At 31.0% G+C, this 23,153-nt stretch overlaps 2 protein-coding genes across 2 annotated transcripts in view; one reads left to right on the forward strand and one right to left on the reverse strand.

Moving 5' to 3' along the window:
• LOC119609108 (integral membrane protein GPR155) overlaps window positions 1-17,667 on the reverse strand; it is a 29,447-nt gene extending 11,780 nt beyond the window's left edge. The window contains exon 1 of the mRNA XM_037963803.1: window positions 16,705-17,667. Within this exon, the coding sequence (XP_037819731.1) occupies window positions 16,705-16,970 (266 nt within the window). The 5' untranslated portion in view covers window positions 16,971-17,667. The remainder of the gene's footprint in view (window positions 1-16,704) is intronic.
• A 1,393-nt stretch (window positions 17,668-19,060) lies between these two features.
• On the forward strand, window positions 19,061-20,215 carry LOC119609113 (charged multivesicular body protein 5). Its single transcript, XM_037963809.1, has 5 exons — window positions 19,061-19,295; window positions 19,371-19,522; window positions 19,581-19,746; window positions 19,813-20,046; window positions 20,151-20,215. The coding sequence occupies exons 1-5, from the start codon at window positions 19,227-19,229 to the stop codon at window positions 20,211-20,213; spliced, it is 684 nt and encodes a 227-aa protein (XP_037819737.1). The 5' UTR covers window positions 19,061-19,226; the 3' UTR covers window positions 20,214-20,215.
• The last annotated feature ends 2,938 nt before the right edge of the window (window positions 20,216-23,153 follow it).

Here is a 23,153-nt window from a genome sequence, read left to right on the forward strand (position 1 = left end):
AAACTTCTAATTACAACAATAATACAAAATAATACCTATAATACACTCTCTCTCTCGATAAAAAATAATTTATTAAATTCAACCAACGACAGCAAAATTTTCCAATAAATTTAATAATAGAGATTTTAGAAAATTGAAATTTGATTATTTATGTTCAACGTCCGCCCACATACAACTCACTCAAAAAAAACATATTATTAAATTAAACTGGTAGCGCAGGCTTTATTTCCTTAAGAAGTTGTATGTATATGTTTAAAAAGAGATAAATGAGTCTTAAATGATTAACTGGATTTTAAATCATGTTATTTACAACTTACGCGTGTTTTGTTTATAAATAGTTTCAATTATGCTTAAGGTGCTGAGAATAAAACGATTATTATTAGTATTCGGTGGGTTCTTTTTAAGTTTAAAATTTGTATTCGGTTTTGAGAAAAACTTCTCAAATGGAAAAAAAAGCTTTAAAGTCGTTAAAATTTATAAACATATTTCTTATTTATCAGGGTACATTTAACAATAGGCCATTACTATGAAGATTTTCTGGACTCTTGCACCATAAGAAAAAGGGACTAGGATTGGAAGGAAAAGGAACTTATAGCAATATAAGAACCAAATACAATAGTTAAGTGCTTTGTTAAATCTTTGATTTAACATCAGATGACTTCGTAATATTCCAAGAAACTACCCTCTGATCCTATAAGAGAACCTACAGCAGATTTACTCAGCCCATATCCCCAACACTACAGCAGCTAGAGCACTATTGGTTACGTACTGGAAGTGATATCTTGTCACTGTTTGATATGATCGTTTTTACTTTTACCTTTAACAAAAATCAATTATTTATCTTTTCGTATTAAACCTGACATTGTTCGGTTTTTCACGAATTCGGTGTGTGGCTGGCTAACTATTTAAATTCACCTAAAACTGGTTTAAGTATGCCAACAGTTGCTGAATGAAATTGTGCGTAATTTATACCTTTATGAAAACACAAACACATTGTAATTATTTCCGTATTAAATAGAATACAATACGTTCTTAAATTTCAAAATAATAAAAAAAATATGCAAAAAGAAGGAAACTGAGGTAGTTAATTAAAATTGTGCTGTACAATTTAACGAAAGTAAAGAAGGAACTTATTATATTTATTTATTAACATATTGACGATATTTTGTATAAAAAACAGTAGCAATATAATAACGTTATAAAAATAATTTGAACATTATTAATTACTATAATTAAGAAATGTTAAACGTTAGATTATATTTGATAAATTGATTATGAGTGAGATGTATAACCCAGCAAACATATAAACGGGGTATATATGTTGTCATAAAACACGCATGGAATTGTTGTGAAAAGTGAGAGCTCACTTCACCAGCGAAGTCGTCAGCAACACTTTTTATCACCTGCACGATGGAAGTAAACTTAACCCTTGTCATCGTAGTAGATGGAGTCAAAATTCCCACCGTGCACCATCCAAAAATCTTGGGGGCACATTTGATAGCCTCATTACTTTCTCACCCCATGCTACTGCAATCACGCACAAATTGCGAAGTAGGAACAAGGCCATCAAAGCGTTAGCCAGCAGCACTTGGGAGATGGATAAAGAAACCTTGTTAGCTACATATAAAACGATTGGTCGGTCAGTGGTTAATTATGCTGCTTCATTGTGGTCACCATCGCACTGTGATACCCAGTGGAGAAACATTCAAAGCTACCAAAATGCTACACTAATGACTGTAACGGGTTGCCTACAAATTAACTCGGAACACGAGGAAACAAAGGTCCTACCAGTCAAGGAACAAAATGTCATCCCAGCTTTAACATTACTCAGTTAAATACTCCCCGGAGGTATGTCAGGAAAGAGCTTCGTATATACGAGTAGATCATACGCAGATATGTGCGGGATCCATTAGATCAGTCCTCGTATATAGCACGGCATTCAAAGCTGTACTTCGTACTTGGAGGTCGCCTAGCGCGCATATCAGACACAGAAGAAAATCTGCCGCGAAAAGCAAGAGTAGTTCTGCCACAACTAAGATCGAGATGGAGCAACAAGCGTAATGCCTACTACACACATACACCGTGCCGTCCCCTACGAATATCCCACATGTGGTCAAGGTCCTCATGAAAGTCACCACATATTCCACTGTTCAGCCAACCCTACTTCACTTTGTCCAATTTAAGTATGGACAGATCCAGTGGAAGTAGCACAATTTTTAAGCCAAGACATTGATGTGGAACTCCCCAACTAGATTATAGTTTTAGCTGTTACAACAACAACAACAATTTCACTTTTCTATCAATATTTCAATGGAATTTGTTTTTCTAAAATTAGAGATATTATTCCCAATATCGTTTCTGTAACCTGCGATTTAAGCAGATTTGAACCGAATGTTCAAAAAAGTTACTCCGACTATTTGACCTCCCATAACATATTTTTCTACTTAGTTGACAATGTACCGTTTGAGTAGGGATCTTTAGCGCTGGTCCAAAATAATAAAAAAATACACCTAGGGTACTACAGGGTCTATTGTGTGCACCTTTACCATAATCTTTGCTGGGAATAGAACCCACGACCTCCATACTGACGGTTTAGAACACAACTAAACTTGTTCACAAATTATTCTATATCTAGTCCATAGACTAAGTCAATAGAAGGCCATTCAATAGCTATGTGTGTGGAAATAGAACTTACGATCTCCACACTGACAGACTAGAAAACAACAATACTTGTGGTCAATAGATTAGGCACTAGACTAAGCAATATATCGTAGTGCTTTACGTGAACTTATTTCACGGTGATAAGCTAGAAATAAATTATCGCTGACCGCATTGGACCATTTACAAGTACTTTTCTCAAGTATTTGAGATATTTAATCTCTAACCATCGCTGCTCCGTTGCGAAACTTCCGAAATTCAAAAGCATTACGTTCGGCTACAACCACCCTAATGGATTCGGCAATAGCACCTAGAGACATAACCATTTGACCGACGTCTTGGAGAACATACTGTGAGCAGAATAACTCCTGAACATAACTTCACAAAATTGGTATTTTAATGATCACATCCGATCGAAGAGGAAACAGTGGAAACATTCATACGAGTGTACAGTAGTGGCGAGATCTCACATATTTTATGCTGACCGCATTGGACCATTTACAAGTACTTTGCTCAAGTACTTGAGATATTTAATCTCTAACCATCGCTGCTCCGTTGCGAAACTTCCGAAATTCAAAAGTATTACGTTCGGCTACAACCACCCTAATGGATTCGGCAATAGCACCTAGAGACATAACCATTTGACCGACGTCTTGGAGAACATACTGTGAGCAGAATAACTCCTGAACATAACTTCACAAAAATTGGTATTTTAATGATCACATCCGATCGAAGAGGAAACAGTGGAAACATTCATACGAGTGTACAGTAGTGGCGAGATCTCACATATTTGACATTAACTCACTGCCATCATTTAGCACCACAGTCACTTCTCTGTGGATTATTTCATGTGTTCAGTTTTTAAACCTACATTATCTTCCCGCGATTTGGTTCGCTAATAACTGGCACTGAATAAAATAAGATAGGTTCCTTGGTTCGACCGCGAGTCATATGATTCCGAGGAGTCAAATGACAAAACCATCAATTGTTAGTACCGACAAAGAGGTACTGGTAGCAACTGTTTTATCCCGGAATTGCAATAACAACAAGATAAGAGAATATTCATCAAGATAACATGCCCTGGGGGAATAGACTATTCAATATGATAAGTCAATAATATACTTTAACATGAGTGAGTTCCTGTACTTGTGTAAGCTGCCGTCTTTTGGTACGCTTTTAGTTTTGGGAAGGATTTCACATATGAAGGAGAATCCAGCAGAATACATTCTTGAAATCAAGAACATTGAAAGCCAACGAAAATATCGGTAACTAGTGCTACAGAGGTGCTTTTATTAACTGATGAATATCTGGATATCGTAACAGATTCCAAAGAGAATCAAAATTTTAACCGTAATAACCACTTTATATGGTTTTTTGTCAATTTCCGGTTGGTGAGATCATTTTAATAAACCATTTTAAACATACTTCAATAAACTTCACATTCTTCCAATTTTCCAATCTTTTTATTGATTAATTTCATCAAATTAAACAAGAATTGACTTTCACTTAAAATTAGCCTTTAAACGAATGAAACGCCTAACTTGATTAAAGGATTTCCTGGTCTGAACTGAAATAACCGCTGTGAATCATTGAAATTGATGTAATTTTTTTTTGTTGTTCCCAGAATTTAAGGTGTGATCTTGTCATTTTATTGAAAAAACAAAAATACATACATTTTTATTATGTTTTTTTTTTTTTTAATTTAAACAATTGATAACAAGTTTTTTTTGCTGTTTTCTTAATAAATAAAGATGTGCTCTACGCTAAAATAAACATCTGTCTAGAAGAACGTGAACATTATACCCATCGTTTTGATCACGTTTTTTTACACAAATTTATAAGTATTTTAATAAAAAACCAATATTTACCATAAAGACAAAAAAAAAAACAAAATAACATTATGTTAAAACTGCGGCTTGACTTTGTATTCATTTAAACAAATTAAAAACAATCAATTTTAAAAATTTACATATATTCTTTAATTTATTAAGTAATTTTTAAAGACAGCGATAAGTAAAAGAATATATCTATTGATTTATTATATAAAAATATCAATTGTTCAATTCACAATCAAGTTGTATATTGTACCTACTAAAGTGTAGTAACAGTGATTGTGAACAGATCTTTGCAACAAGTCATAAGTTTATGTTCTCAATGAAAAAAAAAAAAAAAACAATCAAAACAAATATACATAACAATGTCAAAAGATAAAAAAAATCAAAAAATATTTAACTAATTAAACATGCGAAATCAACCAAATTAATTTCTTTGAATTTTCAATTCTTTTATTTTCTTTATTCCACATTTTAAACTAATAAATAAACAGTTTTTAATTAAATGTTTGCTCTTTTGTTTTGGTAAACAGGTGCTTGTTTTTGATTTCAGTGTTACCACTTTATCGTTTTTTATGCTAAAATCGTTTGAATTTTTTGTTTATATGTTGAAATAAACATTTGGCAACACTGAACTTTCTTACAACATTCGAAAAACATATGAAAAATTGTCGTAGGAGTTGTATAGAGCTTTTGCATAGAAAATACCAACAACATTGTTATGACTATTGTAGCAGCTGCTGACATACAACGCATACAACGCTACAACATCGATTGTGAATTGAACAAATATAATTTTTTTTTAAATGCAATTTACTAAATTATTATTGCATGCAAAAATGTATTTGAATAACATTCACTGCGCCTAATAATTAAATAAACAATTCTATAAATATGTAGTATGTTATCTAGATAATACCGTTATATTCGTACATTGACATATAGAGTTACGATAAATAAATATTCAAAAGTGTAATTGGGTATGAAGTGGCGTCACAATTTAGTTTTTTTGTAAGTACATACATATGTAGCTTATTACTAGTATAATTATTATAGCTCGTGTGTAATTTATTTTAAATTTACTTTTTAGTCACAGGTTTAGGTTTTTTTCTGTTTGTTTACAATTAGGGTGCAATGACAATTTGTTGTGAAAAAAAAAACTAAGCTTAATATTTAGTTACAGTTTGTGATGAAATACAATTTATAGTTATATAACATTTTTAGCAACTTATTAGAACTTTTTATACCCACCATCAAAAAAGATGGGGGGTATATTGATTTTGTCATTCCGTTTGTAACACATCGAAATATTGCTCATAGACCCATAAAAGTATATATATTCCGGATCCTTATTAAATTCTAAGACGATCTAGCCATGTCCGTCCGTCTGTCCGTCCGTCCGTCTGTCCGTCTGTCTGTTGAAATCACGATAGGGACCACACGAGAGGAGCTAGACAGTTGAAATTTTGCATAAATATTCTCTATTGTTAAGGTTTGTTTGGTATTGAAAATGGGCAATATCGGTCCACTTTTTCGGATAGCCCCCATACAAGTGGACCTCCAAAAAACAGTTTCAACGGGCATAACTGCTTCAGAAGTACAAGTATAGCGATGAAATTCGACATAAATAAGTTCCATATGAGCCAAAATCTTTCTACCAAATTTTTTCAGGATCGGCCCATAAATAACCCTCCCCCCCATATAAGGTCCCTTTCAGAAAATGACTAACACTCATTACTGCCCAAAAATTCGGGTATAGCGATAAAATTCAGTATAAGTCAGTTTCTTCCGAACCAAAGCCTTTTAAACAATTTTTTTAGGATCGGCCCATAAATGACCCTACCCCCCATATAAGGTCCCCTTCTGAAAATGACTTTAACACTCATTACTGGCCCCAAAATGCAAGTATAGCGATGAAATTCGACATAAATAAGTTTCATGTGAGCCAAAATCTTTTTACCAAATTTTTTGAGGATCGGTCCATAATTGACCCTACCCCTCATATAAGGTCCCCTTTAGAAAATTACTTTAACACTCATTACTGGTCCAAAAATGCGAGTATAGCGATGAAATTCGGTATAAGTAAGTTTCTTACGAACCGAAATCGCTCTACGAATTTTACACAATTAAAATTTCTTAAACGATCATTACTGTCTTAAAAATATGAGTTATGAAATACGGTTATGAAATTCGCTCCGAATTTCATGCGGAATGTCTTGGTAATTCACCCTACCCCCCCATATAAGCCCCTTTATAAAATTACATGAATGTAAACAAGTTTTATATGAACCAAAATCAGTCTACAAAAAGTTATGAGGATAGGTCAACAATTGACCATACACCACATATGAGATCCTCTTTAGAAAATTTGATGAAGAAAACTCTGATAATTACAAGTACAGTACAAAATATTAAAAATTAATATTTTGTTAGTTCAAAAGAGCTCAGTCCATAATTGTCTTAAGCCATATTCCAAACATCACCCTGATGTTTATATGGGAGCATTCCTTTTACGGCATACGGTTTGATGGTGGGTATATGAGATTCGGCACAGCCGAATATAACACTCTTACTTGTTTTAGATAATATGATCAGTAATCGTGCAACTAGATCTTTCCGATATGTGAGCAGTGATCTTGCAACTGCTGTTATATCCCTTTAAGGGCGAGTTTTTCAGATAAAGATAATCTACATTCTTTGTTTAAACCTAGTTTAATATACATATGTTTTGTGTTTTTCAGTAAACAGTAACGTTACTTATTATGTCAGTTTAACTGAGTGTTATTGGCCAATTAAACTTAAGTTATAAGTGAGAAGACACAATTAACAAAAACAATAAAACAATGATTTCGGAAGAACAAAAACTTAATATTTTAAGTAAATTGCAATTTTCTGATTTGTTTTGTTTATTTATTATTGTTTTAAATGTTTATTTAACATTTTTCCAAAATTTTTCATTTTTCAAAAGTATTATTTGCAAAAAACAGCTGTTCATTGTTTATGTTTCTGAGAGAAAAGTTGGCAATACTAACAAAGTTAAATGAACGAAAATCCATAACTGAAAAACACAATCATCGGTTAAAGTCCGCCTAAATTTGTTCCGAGTTTAATCCAACAGCAAGTTAAGCCTAGTTTAACTGAGAAGTAAGAAGAGGGCGGGAGAGATGACAAAAATAAAGAGATGACATTTCTTTAGTTAGAAATATTAAAAGTTTAATTTATATATATGTATATATTTTTTTTGGGGCTTTTAATTAGGTTGGCGGTACATCAAGCACTCATATTGCTAGGTTATCACACGTTTGTCCGGAGAAACCTCGCCAAACGAGCTATACCTTCATATAGGAAGTAGGAGCACCGAACTTAATTATATCAAAAGTATTATTGGTCTCCACCAGAAATAAGTTTTAGAGTTTTATTGGTCTACACCATTATATATTCGAGTTTAAATGGTCTCCACCAGGTTATATCGTGAGTATTTTATGGTCTCCACCAGTTAAAAACATAACCTCACTTTGAGGTAAAACGAAAGCACTCCTTTAAGAAGCCAACGCATAACTGAAGTTTTATTTAAATAAATTAAATTTCTGGTTGTTCTTGTGGCCAATAAACTCTGCACCTCCACAGGTATTAAAACTGATGCAGACAAATGTTCCATAATGAATTGCCTATCCAGTGTTTTACGTCAACCCCTGCCGTGTTAGCCTTATGTCACTTTAGCACTTTTACAACTACAGAGTGAGCTTATTTGACGACTCACCACCGCCCTTTGTGCTTCTTACACGCCGGTGGCAATGTTTGTGCAAGATTCGCCAGTCCTATGTACAAGCACTTTACTCAAGTACTCGAGCTATCTAATCAATAACCATTGCTGTCCCTTTGCTTAACTTCCGAGAAGGAAAAACATCACTTCCGCAACAGCACCTAATCGGTATACCGAAATACGAAACTATCAAATAAGACGAGGACTTGTTCTTACTCACATAACTTTCGAGATGGAAAAACATCACTTCCGCAACAGCACCTACAGACGTAATCGGTATACCGAAATACGAATCCATCAAATAAGACGATCATAGAACACACTGTGGTAAATCTGTTATAAACAGAGTAAATCCTGAACGTACAAGGAAGGAAAATTAAATGGTATCACTTGTATTAGATACCTTACATTCATCATCATTCAACCCTCATTCCTTATTCTCATCCATTCGACAAACGCATTGAGAAAAACATCCGACACATTCACTTTTGGCACACGGATGGGTAAGGCTCTCATACCTCTACATTCATTCCGTATTATATATACTTGACACCAACTCATTTCCAATGCTTAGGCCCACAGTTACTCCTTTGCGGGGTATCTGTTGTCTCGGTAACATCATCAAACTTATCCAGAATTATCTGTGTTTTAAATAACATTCTCTTCCCGCGAGTTTGGATTTAAACCACAACCACCACATGCACCCGAAAGAACTTCTCTAATAACCGGAACATGACAAAGTCCGAAACTCTGCTCTGTGAACTACCGGTTTTCGTAGTACCAGATTATAAGGCTCCCTGGTTGGAACTCAGGTCAAATCATTTCAAGGAAAGGTCGAGGATACATTTGACTCCATCAGTTTATAGTAACGTCCCGTGTTGAATAGCACCTCTTTTTCCCCGGCTTGCAATAACACCAAAATGGGGAAGACCATCAAGCTAACATGCTCCTAGATAGGGCTTGATAAAAGAATAATCTATCATGGCGTATTGAGAAATGAACAAGCAGATGTACTAGCCAGAAAGGGATCTGCTTTGGATATTTCAACGGCGTTTCAGTTGCAACTCCATTGGGATTTTTCAAAGTAGTATGCTCAGTTTCTTTCTTCAAAAGGCCGAAAATATCGAGATTGCTGGCCGTAAGAATTGGACACTAGGTCCTAGGCAGACATGCAAGTCGTGGTCGTGTGGTCTTATCAAAACGGGGACCTTATGACTCTACTTGACAATAAGCTCCTAGTAAACTACCACGTTAACCAACTTTGTCCTCAGTTACTTAATTACATCAGGCTGACTGATATTTCTTTTGACTTCCAAATCACCTTGAAATCACTGAAAGCAAACTGAAAGACGACATCAAGAAAATTTAAGCCTTTTAGCTTGAGCTCTTTTGCTTTCTCTGATTGGAATCTCATTTGACAATCCCTGGCGACTCCTGGTTTAGATCATTTATAAGCAAAGAGCTTAACCATGAACGCAAATGTACGCAAACTTACACTCTATACTTTAAAAAGGATGAAAATGAAACCTGAGTCCTTGAAAATGAAGGAGTCCGCAAGAAGATGAACATATTTCTGATGTAAATGAGCAAACAATTTTGTATTAGTTTATGGCCGTTGTTGTTGTAACAGTTAAAACTAATCAGTGGGTCTTCGTCGATTTTCAAGCCAAAAACTCTGCTACTTCAACGGCATAAATTCATTGCTCTATCTCAAACTTCTCTAGTTTTCTGCGGCAGATTTTCTTCAATATTTGCTATACACTTTGAGCGACCTCCATGTTCGATATTCACGCTGTATCCTGGAATGTCTGTAAAACTGCCGTATACGAGGATCGACATAACTACATACTCATAACTCGTAAATAATAACATAACTCGTTCTTCCTTCCTCGTTAAAGTTGGAATGACTCCTGCGGTGACATCCCATGAGGAACACTTAACATGAGGTTGAATTTATTGCCAGAACCATCGTTACCTCGTATACGTTTATCCATTAGGTAAGCTCAGCGAAAGTGACCATACTGGAGCAGCATTGTTAGCCACGGACCGGACAACTATTTTATATATAGATAAGAAGTTTTATTTATCCAAGCTCAAGTGCAGTTGACTGCGAGGTTATGAGCGTTTGTCTTTCTTCGTACAATTCTTGGTCACTAACATAACTTACCATCTTCTCATGTTGTTGGACATTGTGCATTGTAGGATATCCCGAAAAGCATGTATAAATGCGGCGGGTAATGCTATGGTGGTGCAGTGAATTTTTCAGAAACCATGCTGGTTAGTGGCAGGACAGTTGATGGAGGTGAAGGTCCACCAGAGAAAGATGCGAATAGCTCAGAAGGAGCTATTGAATATTATCAGATAACTATTAATGAATCTAATAGAACAAGAAGAGTTAGGCGTATACTTATTCACCCCCATCGCCAAGAAAAGGGACATTTCTATTTCCCTTTTCGTTCATCAAATGGTACTTTTCTATTTTGATACTTTTATATATTCTGGACTCTTATTAGATTCTAAGACAATCTAATGAAATCCGTGTGTGTGTTTAAAAACCAGAGGGCCTAAAAATGAGGATCTAGAGATATGTTATGAAACTGGGTAAAATCGGTCAACATGTGGGTCTAACCCCTATATGATATGAATGGGATTCGAAAAACTCAGAACTATTGAATATTATTAGATAACTACTAATGAATCCAATAGAATTTCATAACAATCGGTTCACAACTGATCTAACATAACCCTTTTAAAGAAGTCCACTTCGGTTCATTGACCACGCCTCCAAATAAGGGCTTCTTAAGAAGTTCTCCATGATGCTTATAAATATATTAAAGTTATTGCTATCAAACTTCTAAAATATTTAATTTGCTACAAGTACTTTCTCTTTCTCTAAATTCTAAAATATTTATTTATTATAGAAACAAAATTTTTGAAATAATTTGAGATTGGGCCGTCTACACAAAATAGAATATTCGTGTTCAAGTCATTAACTGTCGTACGTTTTACTATTTCAAATTTAATTTGTTCTAAGATTATTTGTTGTTAGCATGCAATGTAAATAAAACTGTTATAAAATCAATATTTATAAGATAAATATTGATTTATAATTGATAAATCAAAAAGAATTTCCGAAAAAATTAAATAAAATTATATGTGGAATTAGAGAAACAAAACAAAATTCTTAGAATAAAATTTGATAAAATTGGCTACATAAATAATTAGAGAAAAATTTTCCGTTTCCCAAATGCTGTGGATCTAATTAATTGTTTTGTTTTATTTATTATTTGTATTATTTTTGTATCAAGATTAGATTGTTGTAGTTGTTGTTTAAAAAAGAATACACCATTTTAAATTTTTTAATTGTAAGTAACTGACAACACACATGCTATTAGTAGTTGGTTGGTTACTTAAGTTAACTTTATATAAATTATAGAAATTAAATATTTTCTTAATGCATTATTGTGTGATGCATTTCATACAGTTTTCACATTTCATTTTTAATTCAACTAATTATAATTAGAATACAGTTACAGTACAAAATATTTACTTAGTTTTGCTATTTTGTGTTGAGAACAACGCAATACTTTTTTTTTATAAATACGTTAGCAGGTGTAATTGTGTCAAATATTTATTTTCAAAAGAAATAACAACAAAAATTTGATTGACTCGAAAAAAAAAGTGCTGCACTTTACTTAAATGCAACGACGTGTTTGTAATTGGATAAATTAAAAATTATATATTACAAAAAAAAAAAATCACTGATTAAATTGCATTTTAACTTCATATTATTCATATTCAATTTAAAGTTAAACACTAACTACATCCATATATAGTTAATGTTACTTTGATCATTTTTTTTAATGACTAATAACGGGGGGAATTTTTTAAATAACTTTAATTTTTAAACTTTACTTTGTATGTTTAAATAAACGTCATATTTAAACATAGCAGTTAGAGAGTGATGAAAAGCAAATTGTAATGCTAATAGGGAGTTATGGAGCAAAAAAAAAAAACTAATTAAAAAAATCATGCATTTAAATAAATTGTTGCATTGTTCTTATGTTTTTGTTTTATTCAGTGGTCACAAGTTTGATTAACAAGATATTTCTATAGAATTTAATTGCAATTATTTACTTGGAATTTTTCCATAATTAAGTACATAATTAACTGTTATTTTATAAAGAATTCAACTAAACTTCTATAAATTTGTAGAACTTTGTTATATTTTAGTTTAAAATAAAAGTGATGGTAAATTTTTCTTATTAGAAGAAGAAAGACAGTTTTCATATAGAAAAGTGTCTTGTCAAGACAGTTTTCATATAGAAAAGTGTCTTGTCAAGACCCTTTTCATATAGAAAAGTGTCTTATCAAGACCGTTTTCATATAGAAAAGTCTCTTATCAAGAAAATTTTCATATAGAACAGTGTCTTGTCAAGACAGTTTTCTTATAGAAAAGATGTCTTGTTAAGACAGTTTTCTTATAGAAAAGTGTCTTGTTAAGACAGTTTTCTTATAGAAAAGTGCTTTATTAAGACCGTTTTCATATAGAAAAGTGTCTTATCAAGAAAATTTTCATATAGAACAGTGTCTTGTCAAGACAGTTTTCATATAGAAAAGAGTTTTGTTAAGACAGTCTTCATATAGAAAAGAGTCTTTTTAAGACAGTTTTCTTATAGAAAAGTGTCTTGTTAAGACAGTTTTCTTATAGAAAAGTGTCTTGTTAAGACAGTTTTCTTATAGAAAAGTATCTTGTTAAGGCAGTTTTCATATAGAAAAGTGTCTTGTTAAGACAGTTTTCATATAGAAAAGTGTCTTGTTAAGACAGTTTTCATATAGAAAGGTGTCTTGTTAAGACAGTTTTCTTATAGAAAAGTGTCTTGTTAAGAAAGTTTTCTTATAGAAAAGTGTCTTGTTAAGACAGTTTTCTTATAGAAAAGTGTCTTGTTAAGACAGTTTTCTTATAGAAAAGTGTCTTGTTAAGACAGTTTTCTTATAGAAAAGTGTCTTGTTAAGACAGTTTTTTTTATAGAAAAGTGTCTTGTTAAGACAGTTTTCTTATAGAAAAGTGTCTTGTTAAGACAGTTTTCTTATAGAAAAGTGTCTTGTTAAGACAGTTTTCTTATAGAAAAGTGTCTTGTTAAGACAGTTTTCTTATAGAAAAGTGTCTTGTTAAGACAGTTTACTTATAGAAAAGTGTCTTGTTAAGACAGTTTTCTTATAGAAAAGTGTCTTGTTAAGACAGTTTTCTTATAGAAAAGTGTCTTGTTAAGACAGTTTTCTTATAGAAAAGTGTCTTGGTAAGGCAGTTTTTATATAGAAAAGAGTCTTTTTAAGACAGTTTTTATATTGAAAAGTGTCTTGCCAAGATAGTTTTCATATAGAAAAGTGTCTTGTCAAGACAGTTTTCATATAGAAAAGTGTCTTGTTAAGACAGTTTTCATATAGAAAGGTGTCTTGTTAAGACAGTTTTCATATAGAAAAGTGTCTTGTTAAGACAGTTTTCTTATAGAAAAGTGTCTTGTTAAGACAGTTTTCTTATAGAAAAGTGTCTTGTTAAGACAGTTTTTATATTGAAAAGTGCCTTGCCAAGATAGTTTTCATACAGAAAAGTGTCTTGTCAAGACAGTTTTCATATAGAAAAGTGTCTTGTCAAGACAGTTTTCATATAGAAAAGTGTCTTGTTAAGACAGTTTTCATATAGAAAGGTGTCTTGTTAAGACAGTTTTCTTATAGAAAAGTGTCTTGTTAAGACAGTTTTCTTATAGAACAGTATCTTGTTAAGACAGTTTTTATATAGAAAAGTGTCTTGTTAAGACAGTTTTTATATAGAAAAGTGTCTTGTTAAGACAGTATTCTTATAGAAAAGTGTCTTGTCAAGTCAGTTTTCATATAGAAAAGTGTCTTGTTAAGACAGTTTTTATATAGAAAAGTGTCTTGTCAAGACAGTTTTCTTATAGAAAAGTGTCTTGTTAAGACAGTTTTCTTATAGAAAAGTGTCTTGTTAAGACAGTTTTCTTATAGAAAAGTGTCTTGTTAAGACAGTTTTCTTATAGAAAAGTGTCTTGTTAAGACAGTTTTCTTATAGAAAAGTGTCTTGTTAAGACAGTTTTCTTATAGAAAAGTGTCTTGTTAAGACAGTTTTCTTATAGAACAGTATCTTGTTAAGACAGTTTTTATATAGAAAAGTGTCTTGTTAAGACAGTTTTTATATAGAAAAGTGTCTTGTTAAGACAGTTTTCTTATAGAAAAGTGTCTTGTCAAGTCAGTTTTCATATAGAAAAGTGTCTTGTTAAGACAGTTTTTATATAGAAAAGTGTCTTGTCAAGACAGTTTTCTTATAGAAAAGTGTCTTGTTAAGACAGTTTTTTATAGAAAAGTGTCTTGTTAAGACAGTTTTCTTATAGAAAAGTGTCTTGTTAAGACAGTTTTCTTATAGAAAAGTGTCTTGTTAAGACAGTTTTCTTATAGAAAAGTGTCTTGTTAAGACAGTTTTTCTTATAGAAAAGTGTCTTGTTAAGACAGTTTTCTTATAGAAAAGTGTCTTGTCTTGTTAAGACAGTTTTCTTATAGAAAAGTGTCTTGTTAAGACAGTTTTCTTATAGAAAAGTGTCTTGTTAAGACAGTTTTCTTATAGAAAAGTGTCTTGTCAGGACAGTTTTCATATAGAAAAGTGTCTTGTTAAGACAGTTTTCATATAGAAAAGAGTCTTGTTAAGACAGTTTTTATATATAAAAGTGTATTGTTAAGACAGTTTTCATATACTAACAAAAGTGTCTTGTTAAGACAGTTTTCATGTAGAAAAGTGTCTCGTTAAGAAAGATTTCATATAGAAAATGTCTTGTTAAGACAGTTTTCATATCGAAAAAGTGTCTTGTCATATAGAGAAAATATCTTGTTAAGACACTTTTTATATAGAAAACTGTCTTCTTAAGACAGATTTCATATAGAAAAGTGTCTTGTTTAGACAGTTTTTATATACTTTTCTTGACGGTTAAGAAGTTATTTCGTCTTATGAAATTGTGATTCATCTGATTTTAAACTCCTGTTATTGTTAAATAATTAATCTATAATTAATGGCAATTGTATTGAATCTAAATTTTACGTCTAACATAAAAAACTAACTATAATTCCGTTACTAAAAATTGGGAATTACCTAACATGAGCTCATTTAAATAGATTTACACGTGATTAAAGCCTAGTTGCTATTATAGTAATAAAGAGTTGCAAAAAATTAAAATGTGGAGTTACGTTAGAGTAAAGGGAAATTACCCGAAAACTTTTTCAAACTAGGCCATCAAATTTTAATTAAGAAAAATATCAAACAAATTATTTTATGAGTATTAAATTGGTTTAAGCTTTATTTTAAACAAGTAAAGATAAATTACTTTTTTTGGTTTGAAATTGTTTGTCTGCAGTGTAACGTTAAAAAAGGGGAATTACTTGAAAAAGTCTAGATACCGGTATTTCTTTATAAATATTTTAAAACAATTTATAAAGTTGTATGTAGCTGTTTTAAGGAGTCATAGCAGTTCAATCAAACACAAAATAAATCTTTTCAAATTTTGAAAGTAGGTTTTTGGTATAGTGTAGTTTTCAAGGTCAAAATCACACATTTATTATATTGTTAAATTATAGGATGGCTGAATAATTTGCAAAAAAAAAAAACAAACACGCTAAAATGTAGCAAATTAAAAAAAAAAAAACACAACAAACAAATCAATGAACCATAAATGATAGTGTCTGCCTAACTTAAATTTTGGGGTAAAAAATAAACATTATAATTGTTGTTCTCACGAGTGAATAATTTGATTGTCTGCAAATATTATACATATGTTGCTTTCCGTATGTGTTTTTAACATTTTTAAACAATTGTTATTTAAAGAAGTGCAAAAAATATGGAAATATACAATATAAATATGTATTGTTTAATCAATATCAGTATTGTTCATAATATACACTTTTTGTACTTTTTTTGTTTAACAGCTGCTCTAAACTTCTTTGTGTTTTAATTTTCATATAAGGTAAAGATATCAGTGAACGATAACATTTGTATAGACAAACTTAACTTAAACAATATTGAGCTGCTATCTGGGTTATTATATATTAAAGATCTACAGTTGAGAGATTTTTATTTATATGTGTTGAAGTTTTTAACATCCAACTTATCAAATAATCATCAATACAGAACGAATTAACGATTAAGGAGAAATTCGTTTATTTGTGAGGATTTTAAGCAACATGACCACATTTAACTGCAACCTTATTTAGGAATTCACTTTAATACCCAAAAATCTCTCAACATCAATCCCTATTCTATGCAAAAGCTTATAAATTATATTTTTCCCATAATTATTTTATTATTCATAGTTGATGTAGGGTTAACATATGGTCGACTTTGCACATTTTTAATTTCTTACCTGTATGTGTTAAAAAATGCTTGCAACTTACCCACAAATTATAATGCCAAAGCACTGTACCAAGGCTGGATAAAAATTATTCATTGAAATATTAGAATCATGATCAGGAGCTGCTGTTGTACTAGCGCTGACTGTGCTGGTAGCAGCCATTGTAGTTGAGGTAATAGCCTTCACTAAGCCATCTGTTAAGGAAGTTATGGTGGTAGCATCATAATCATCCAAATTTTCTGCATTAGCTACATGAGCATATACGGCTGAATCACCGTGTAAAGCTGCCAACATCATAGAACTATCCATATTGTTGAAATAAAGCGAGTACTACACGTTAAACGTGTTTGTTGTACCAAAAATAAAGGGTGGTTTTCTAAAGGAAGTCTCCTTCCTAAGCCAGGTGTGTGTTGTATTGTTGTTATATTACTAAAATGTTGGTATTTTTGTGGAATTTTTAATTTTATATTATTTAGGCAAAAACTACGTCATTATGCGGGTTTATTTATTTATTTAGCTGCTTTGTCTGTATTTTTGTTCTTTATTAAATCTATAACAAGTGGGTGAAAAATACGTCAAAGGTTGTCCCTCAATATTTAAAGGGCGCAGGTCGAGCTAGCATACACTAGCAATTTTTTTGTTTTTAACAAAATTTGCTCTATAAGTTATTAGGCAATAATTTTATTTTTTAATAATTTAAATTAATTTAATTTCACATGAAAAATTGTTTACGTTTTGTTTTCTTTATTTTCACACATTTTACCAAAGTTTTCTGCTATTTTTAAATATTTTTCTATTCTATTTGTTATTTATAACTTTTCTTCTTTTTTTCACTTTTATTTTTAAAATTTGTTGTATGTACATATATACAAAATTTCTTTGTTTTGTGTTTCAATTATACTAATTAATTTATTTAATTATAATTTCTTTTCTTTTTTATTCACACCGCAAATACAATTTTATTTTTCTTTTCAGACATACGCTCACGTTGACATTTCGTTAGTAAATGTCAAATAAAAGAGAATTACTTGCTTATATCAGCTGAGAGCCAGAGATGCCAGTTGGTTTTATTTTTTGTTTATTTTCAAGAAAAGTGTTAGTAAACGAACAAAAATTTTATGTTTACAAATAGATTTTGAATTTTTTAATAGATTTCTGTTACATTTTCTGTGCAACAAAAAATAAAATGTCTATAATTATAGAAAACTTATTAAAAAATCTTTACCAGTTGTAATTCAGGTCTGAGTTGGGGAACAACTCTCGCGTCATCGTTTTTATTTCTTAAGGACGGTCAGGCTTGTGCTTGTTGCTGGGCTTTCGACAGAATTACTTCTCACCCCGCACTAATTTAATGCACTACTTCGTATAACTGTTCTAAGTTATGCGTTGTCTTCATTAAACGCGTGCTTTCGTTTTACCTCAGAGTGAGGTTATGTATTTAACTGGTGGAGACCATAAAATACTCACGATATAACCTGGTGGAGACCATTTAAACTCAAATATTTACTGGTGGAGACCATTAAAACTCTAAAACTTTTTTCTGGTGGAGACCATTAATACTTTTGATGAAATTAAGTCCGGATGCTCCAACTTCCTATATGAAGGTATAGGTCGGTTGGTGGGGTTTTCTCTGGACAAACGTGTGATAACCTGGCAATATGAGTGCTTAATGTACCGCCATCCTAATTAAAACCCGGAAAAAAAGAAAGAAAAAAAAAATCTTTACAGAATATAGGAGTTACTTTACCACTCTAATCGGCATACGTTTTTTTTTTTAATTTAAAATATGAATTACAAAAAATGGGTGTTTTAGTAATTTTTATTTTCAAGTAGAAATTATGTATAGATCTCATTTTAAATAGACGCCTTTTTCAGAAATATAATTTACAAGTGTAAAATATCAAAAACCGTGTTGCACTGAAAAGACAAAATTTTAAATTTGTTAGAAATCAGAATAAAATATGTATAACACATGTTCGAGTTGTGGCTCATTGGGGTAATGCCGGGGGTTATTTAAAAACTCAATGGGTTAATAAATGGGGCCATCTTATATATAGTTGAAAAGATATTGAATGTACATATATATAAAACTTAAAAGGTCTAGAACTCCAAAACTAAAACTTTCTTGGACAAATAACAATATATTGAATATATGTATATATAAAACTTAAGATGTCTATAACTCCAAAACTTAAAAATTATTGGCCAAATAACAAAGATCACAAATCATAGAATTAAAAGGTCTATTAGTGGTACAATTTTTTTCAAAATTCGAGAGTTTTTCCTAATATAGTAATTTCTTTTTATACAAATAAAATGCTTCAGTAAGTTAGGTGATTTTTATTTAATTATAAATTTATAGATTTTGTAAACATTGTTTTCCTAAACAGCTGTTTAAAAGAGTTGCCATATTGTTTCTTTGTTTGTGTCAAAACAAATACATAAAATTAGTCATCATTCAATAAGAATCGACCAAAATTCTTAAATTATCATCTAAAAACTCGAATTTAGCAAGTTAAATAAACCTTTTCTTTTAAAACCCAATAAATTCTATAAGACCACAATATGAATCGCTTATTTGGCAAAGGAAAACCTAAGGAACCGGCGCCCAATCTAAACGATTGCATCAAAGGAGTAAGTAAAATTTTTTTATTGAAAATAAAAACTTCCCAGAAACTGTTTATAATGTAATCATCTTCTGCATAAAAGGTGGATGAACGGGCTAGCAATATAGAGGAGAAAATAACAAAATTGGAAAATGAACTGCGTAAATATCGGGAGCAAATGTCGAAAATGCGTGAAGGTCCGGCAAAGAATTCGGTTAAACAAAAGGCCATGAGAGTGTTGAAACAAAAGAAAGCGTAAGTTTATGAAATTAAAACTATAATAGATAAAGAATTTATATGTTGTACACCTTAGTTATGAGCAGCAAGCTGATGCTTTGCGCAATCAATCGTTTAATATGGAACAAGCCAATTATGCAGCTCAATCCTTGAAGGATACTCAGGCCACAGTGGCGGCCATGAAAGATGGCGTTAAACAAATGCAAAAAGAATTTAAGAAAATCAATATTGATCACATTGAGGTAAGGAGGGGAGGAAATCTGTTATGTAGTAAATATGTTTATAGTTTTAACATGTTTTAATTTTAGGACATACAAGATGACATGGCCGATATGCTGGAACAGGCCGATGAAGTTCAAGAGGCTTTGGGTCGCACTTATGGTATGCCTGAGGTTGATGATGATGAACTAGAAGCAGAATTAGATGCCTTGGGCGATGAAATCGCTTTAGATGATGATGCTAGTTATTTGGATGATGTTGTTAAGGCACCTTCGGCTCCAGATAAGGAACCTGGTGCTGATAGTTTTATACCCGGCAATAAGGTAAGCTGATTTCATAGAATTTGTTTTGTATTTTGAAATTAGTTTCGTATTGTTGAACAATCTTAAAAAATTCTGTTTTAAACAAACTCTATTATCTTTTACAGAATTCCATTGAAACTGATGAATTTGGCTTACCCAAGGTACCCACATCGGTAAAGACCTCATAAATTAAAACAACTCACATTGTAATTTTTTAGTATTTTTAACTACATTATCAAATTCTATGCTTTATTATTATTAAAAAAACTATATATTTTTTCTAAACTCAATTTTTTTTTATTATTTGTTTGCTTTAAAAATTAGTTGCTAACTGAAACAACAACAATTCACAAGAATATTTTTGAATAATTTCATCTTAGTTATACTAAAGTTTGTATTCACTTTATTTTTATAATATTATTTGTGTGTTAAAAGAATTTGTTTATTTTTATATAGAAAAAAAAAACAAACATTTGAATGAATGAATAAATAAATTAATTATAAAAAAAATTGTTTTTGTTTTAATAATAATGTAGCAAAATAGTAATTTTTATTACTTAAATATTAACAAAATTGGACAATAAGTATTTTGATTTCACATATTTTTCGATTTCTTTTCAATTTCCTTTTTTAGATTTTAGAGTTAAGAGAAAAAGAGATATTTGTTATTTAAACATTTTTTACAATTTATTTTTTTTTTAATATTTGTGTTTAATTTAGTTAAGGAAGACTTTTTTGGTTTAATAGGTTTTTTTATTTTACTTAATTTGTGTTTGCAAGTTGTTGAACAAAGTTTGTGTGTAATACACATATCAGATTAAATTATAAATTTATGCTTTATTTATAAATTGTACGTTTAATTATTTGGTGAAAAAGAAAATTGTAATAATGAGGCTGGCTACTGTATACATTAGTATACAGTGTTAAAAAAAAGCTTAACAAAAACTTTTTAAGCTCAAAAATAAATTTAGATAACTTCTTATTATAGTTTTATAATAAATTACTTTTTCTCTTCCCTTTTTTTATAACACTCTGTATGTTAATGAAATTTTAACTTATTTTAATTGTATATAAAAATAGAAAAGTCTTGTATTCGTATGTGGCCTATAAAATAATAAAAAGGAACTACACAAAAAATAATAATAATAAGAAATAAATGTATAATAGTACAATTTTAACTTAAAGCAGTCTAACGAATTTTAACTTTAAACAAAATATTTTGTATAAATCACAACTATAAACGTGGGTGCAAATAAAATATATTATAAATTTCCTGAATTTATTTTAACTTAAAATACTTAATCAAGGGTATTTGTTAAGAGGGAGTGCTTAAGATTAGAGAAATTTGAAACAATTTAGTTTGAGCGAAATTATTTTTTTTTTTAATTTTTGCATATTTTTTTTTCCAAAATCTTCTATTTTTTAAATAATAGTTTTGTTAATTATTCTCGAATTTCCACCAAATTTTTGCTTAATAATTTCATTAAAAAACTGACTTTTTATTAAAAATTAAGACTAGACTATAGTGAAGATTATATACCAGACTATAGTCTAGACCATAGACTAGATTAGACTGTAGTCAATACTATAGGCTAGACTATAGTCCAGACTATAGACTAGACTAAAGACTAGATTAACTATAGACTAGAATATAGTCAATACTATAGACTAGGTTATAGTCAACACTATGAACTAGACTATAGTCCAGACTATAAACTAGACAACAGTCTAGACTCTAGAATATAAACCTCCAGACAATAGACTAGACTATAGACTAGACTAGACTAGACTATAGACTAGACTATAGACTAGACTATAGACTAGACTATAGACTAGACTATAGACTAGACTACAGACTAGACTATAGACTAGACTATAGACTAGACAATAGACTAGACTATAGACTAGACTATAGACTAGACTATAGACTAGACTATAGACTAGACTATAGACTAGACTATAGACTGACTATAGACTAGACTATAGGACCAGACTATAGACTAGACTACAGACCACGAATAGGCTAGACTATAGGCTAGACTATAGACTAGATTATAGACTAGACTATAGCTAGACTATAGACTAGACTATAGGACTAGACTATAGACTAGACTATAGACTAACTATAGACTAGACTAGGACAGACTAATAGACTAGACTTAGACTAGACTAGACTAGACTATAGGACTAGACCTATAGACTAGACTATAGACTAGACTCGACGATAGACTAGACTATAGACTAGACTAAGATAGACTAAACTATAGACTAGACTATAGACTAGACTATAGACTAGACATGACTAGACTATAGACTAGACTATGACTAGACTATAGACTAGACTATAGACTAGACTATAGACTAGACTAGACTAGACTATAGACTACTATAGACTAGACTATAGACTAGACTATAGACTAGACTATAGACTAGACTATAGACTAGACTATAGACTAGACTATAGACTAGACTATAGACTAGACTATAGACTAGACTATAGACTAGACTATAGACTAGACTATAGACTAGACTATAGACTAGACTATAGACTAGACTATAGTAGACTATAGACTAGACTATAGACTAGACTATAGACTAGACTATAGACTAGACTATAGACTAGACTATAGACTAGACTATAGACTAGACTATGGACTAGACTATAGACTAGACTATAGACTAGACTATAGACTAGACTATAGACTAGACTATAGACTAGACTATAGACTAGACTATAGACTAGACTATAGACTAGACTATAGACTAGACTATAGACTAGACTATAGACTAGACTATAGACTAGACTATAGACTAGACTATAGACTAGACTATAGACTAGACTATAGACTAGACTATAGACTAGACTATAGACTAGACTATAGACTAGACTATAGACTAGACTATAGACTAGACTATAGACTAGATTATAGGCTAGACTATAGACTAGACTATAGGCTAGACTATAGACTAGACTATAGACTAGACTATAGACTGGACTATAGACTGGACTATAGACTAGACTATAGACTAGACAATATACAAGGCTATAGACTAGACAATATACAAGGCTATAGACTAGACAATATACAAGGCTATAGACTAGACAATATACAAGGCTATAGACTAGA

Source organism: Lucilia sericata, unplaced genomic scaffold (assembly GCF_015586225.1).
Source record: "Lucilia sericata isolate MDLA Ls3-8-SP2 unplaced genomic scaffold, ASM1558622v1 Contig000929F_arrow, whole genome shotgun sequence".
NCBI lineage: Eukaryota > Metazoa > Arthropoda > Insecta > Diptera > Calliphoridae > Lucilia > Lucilia sericata.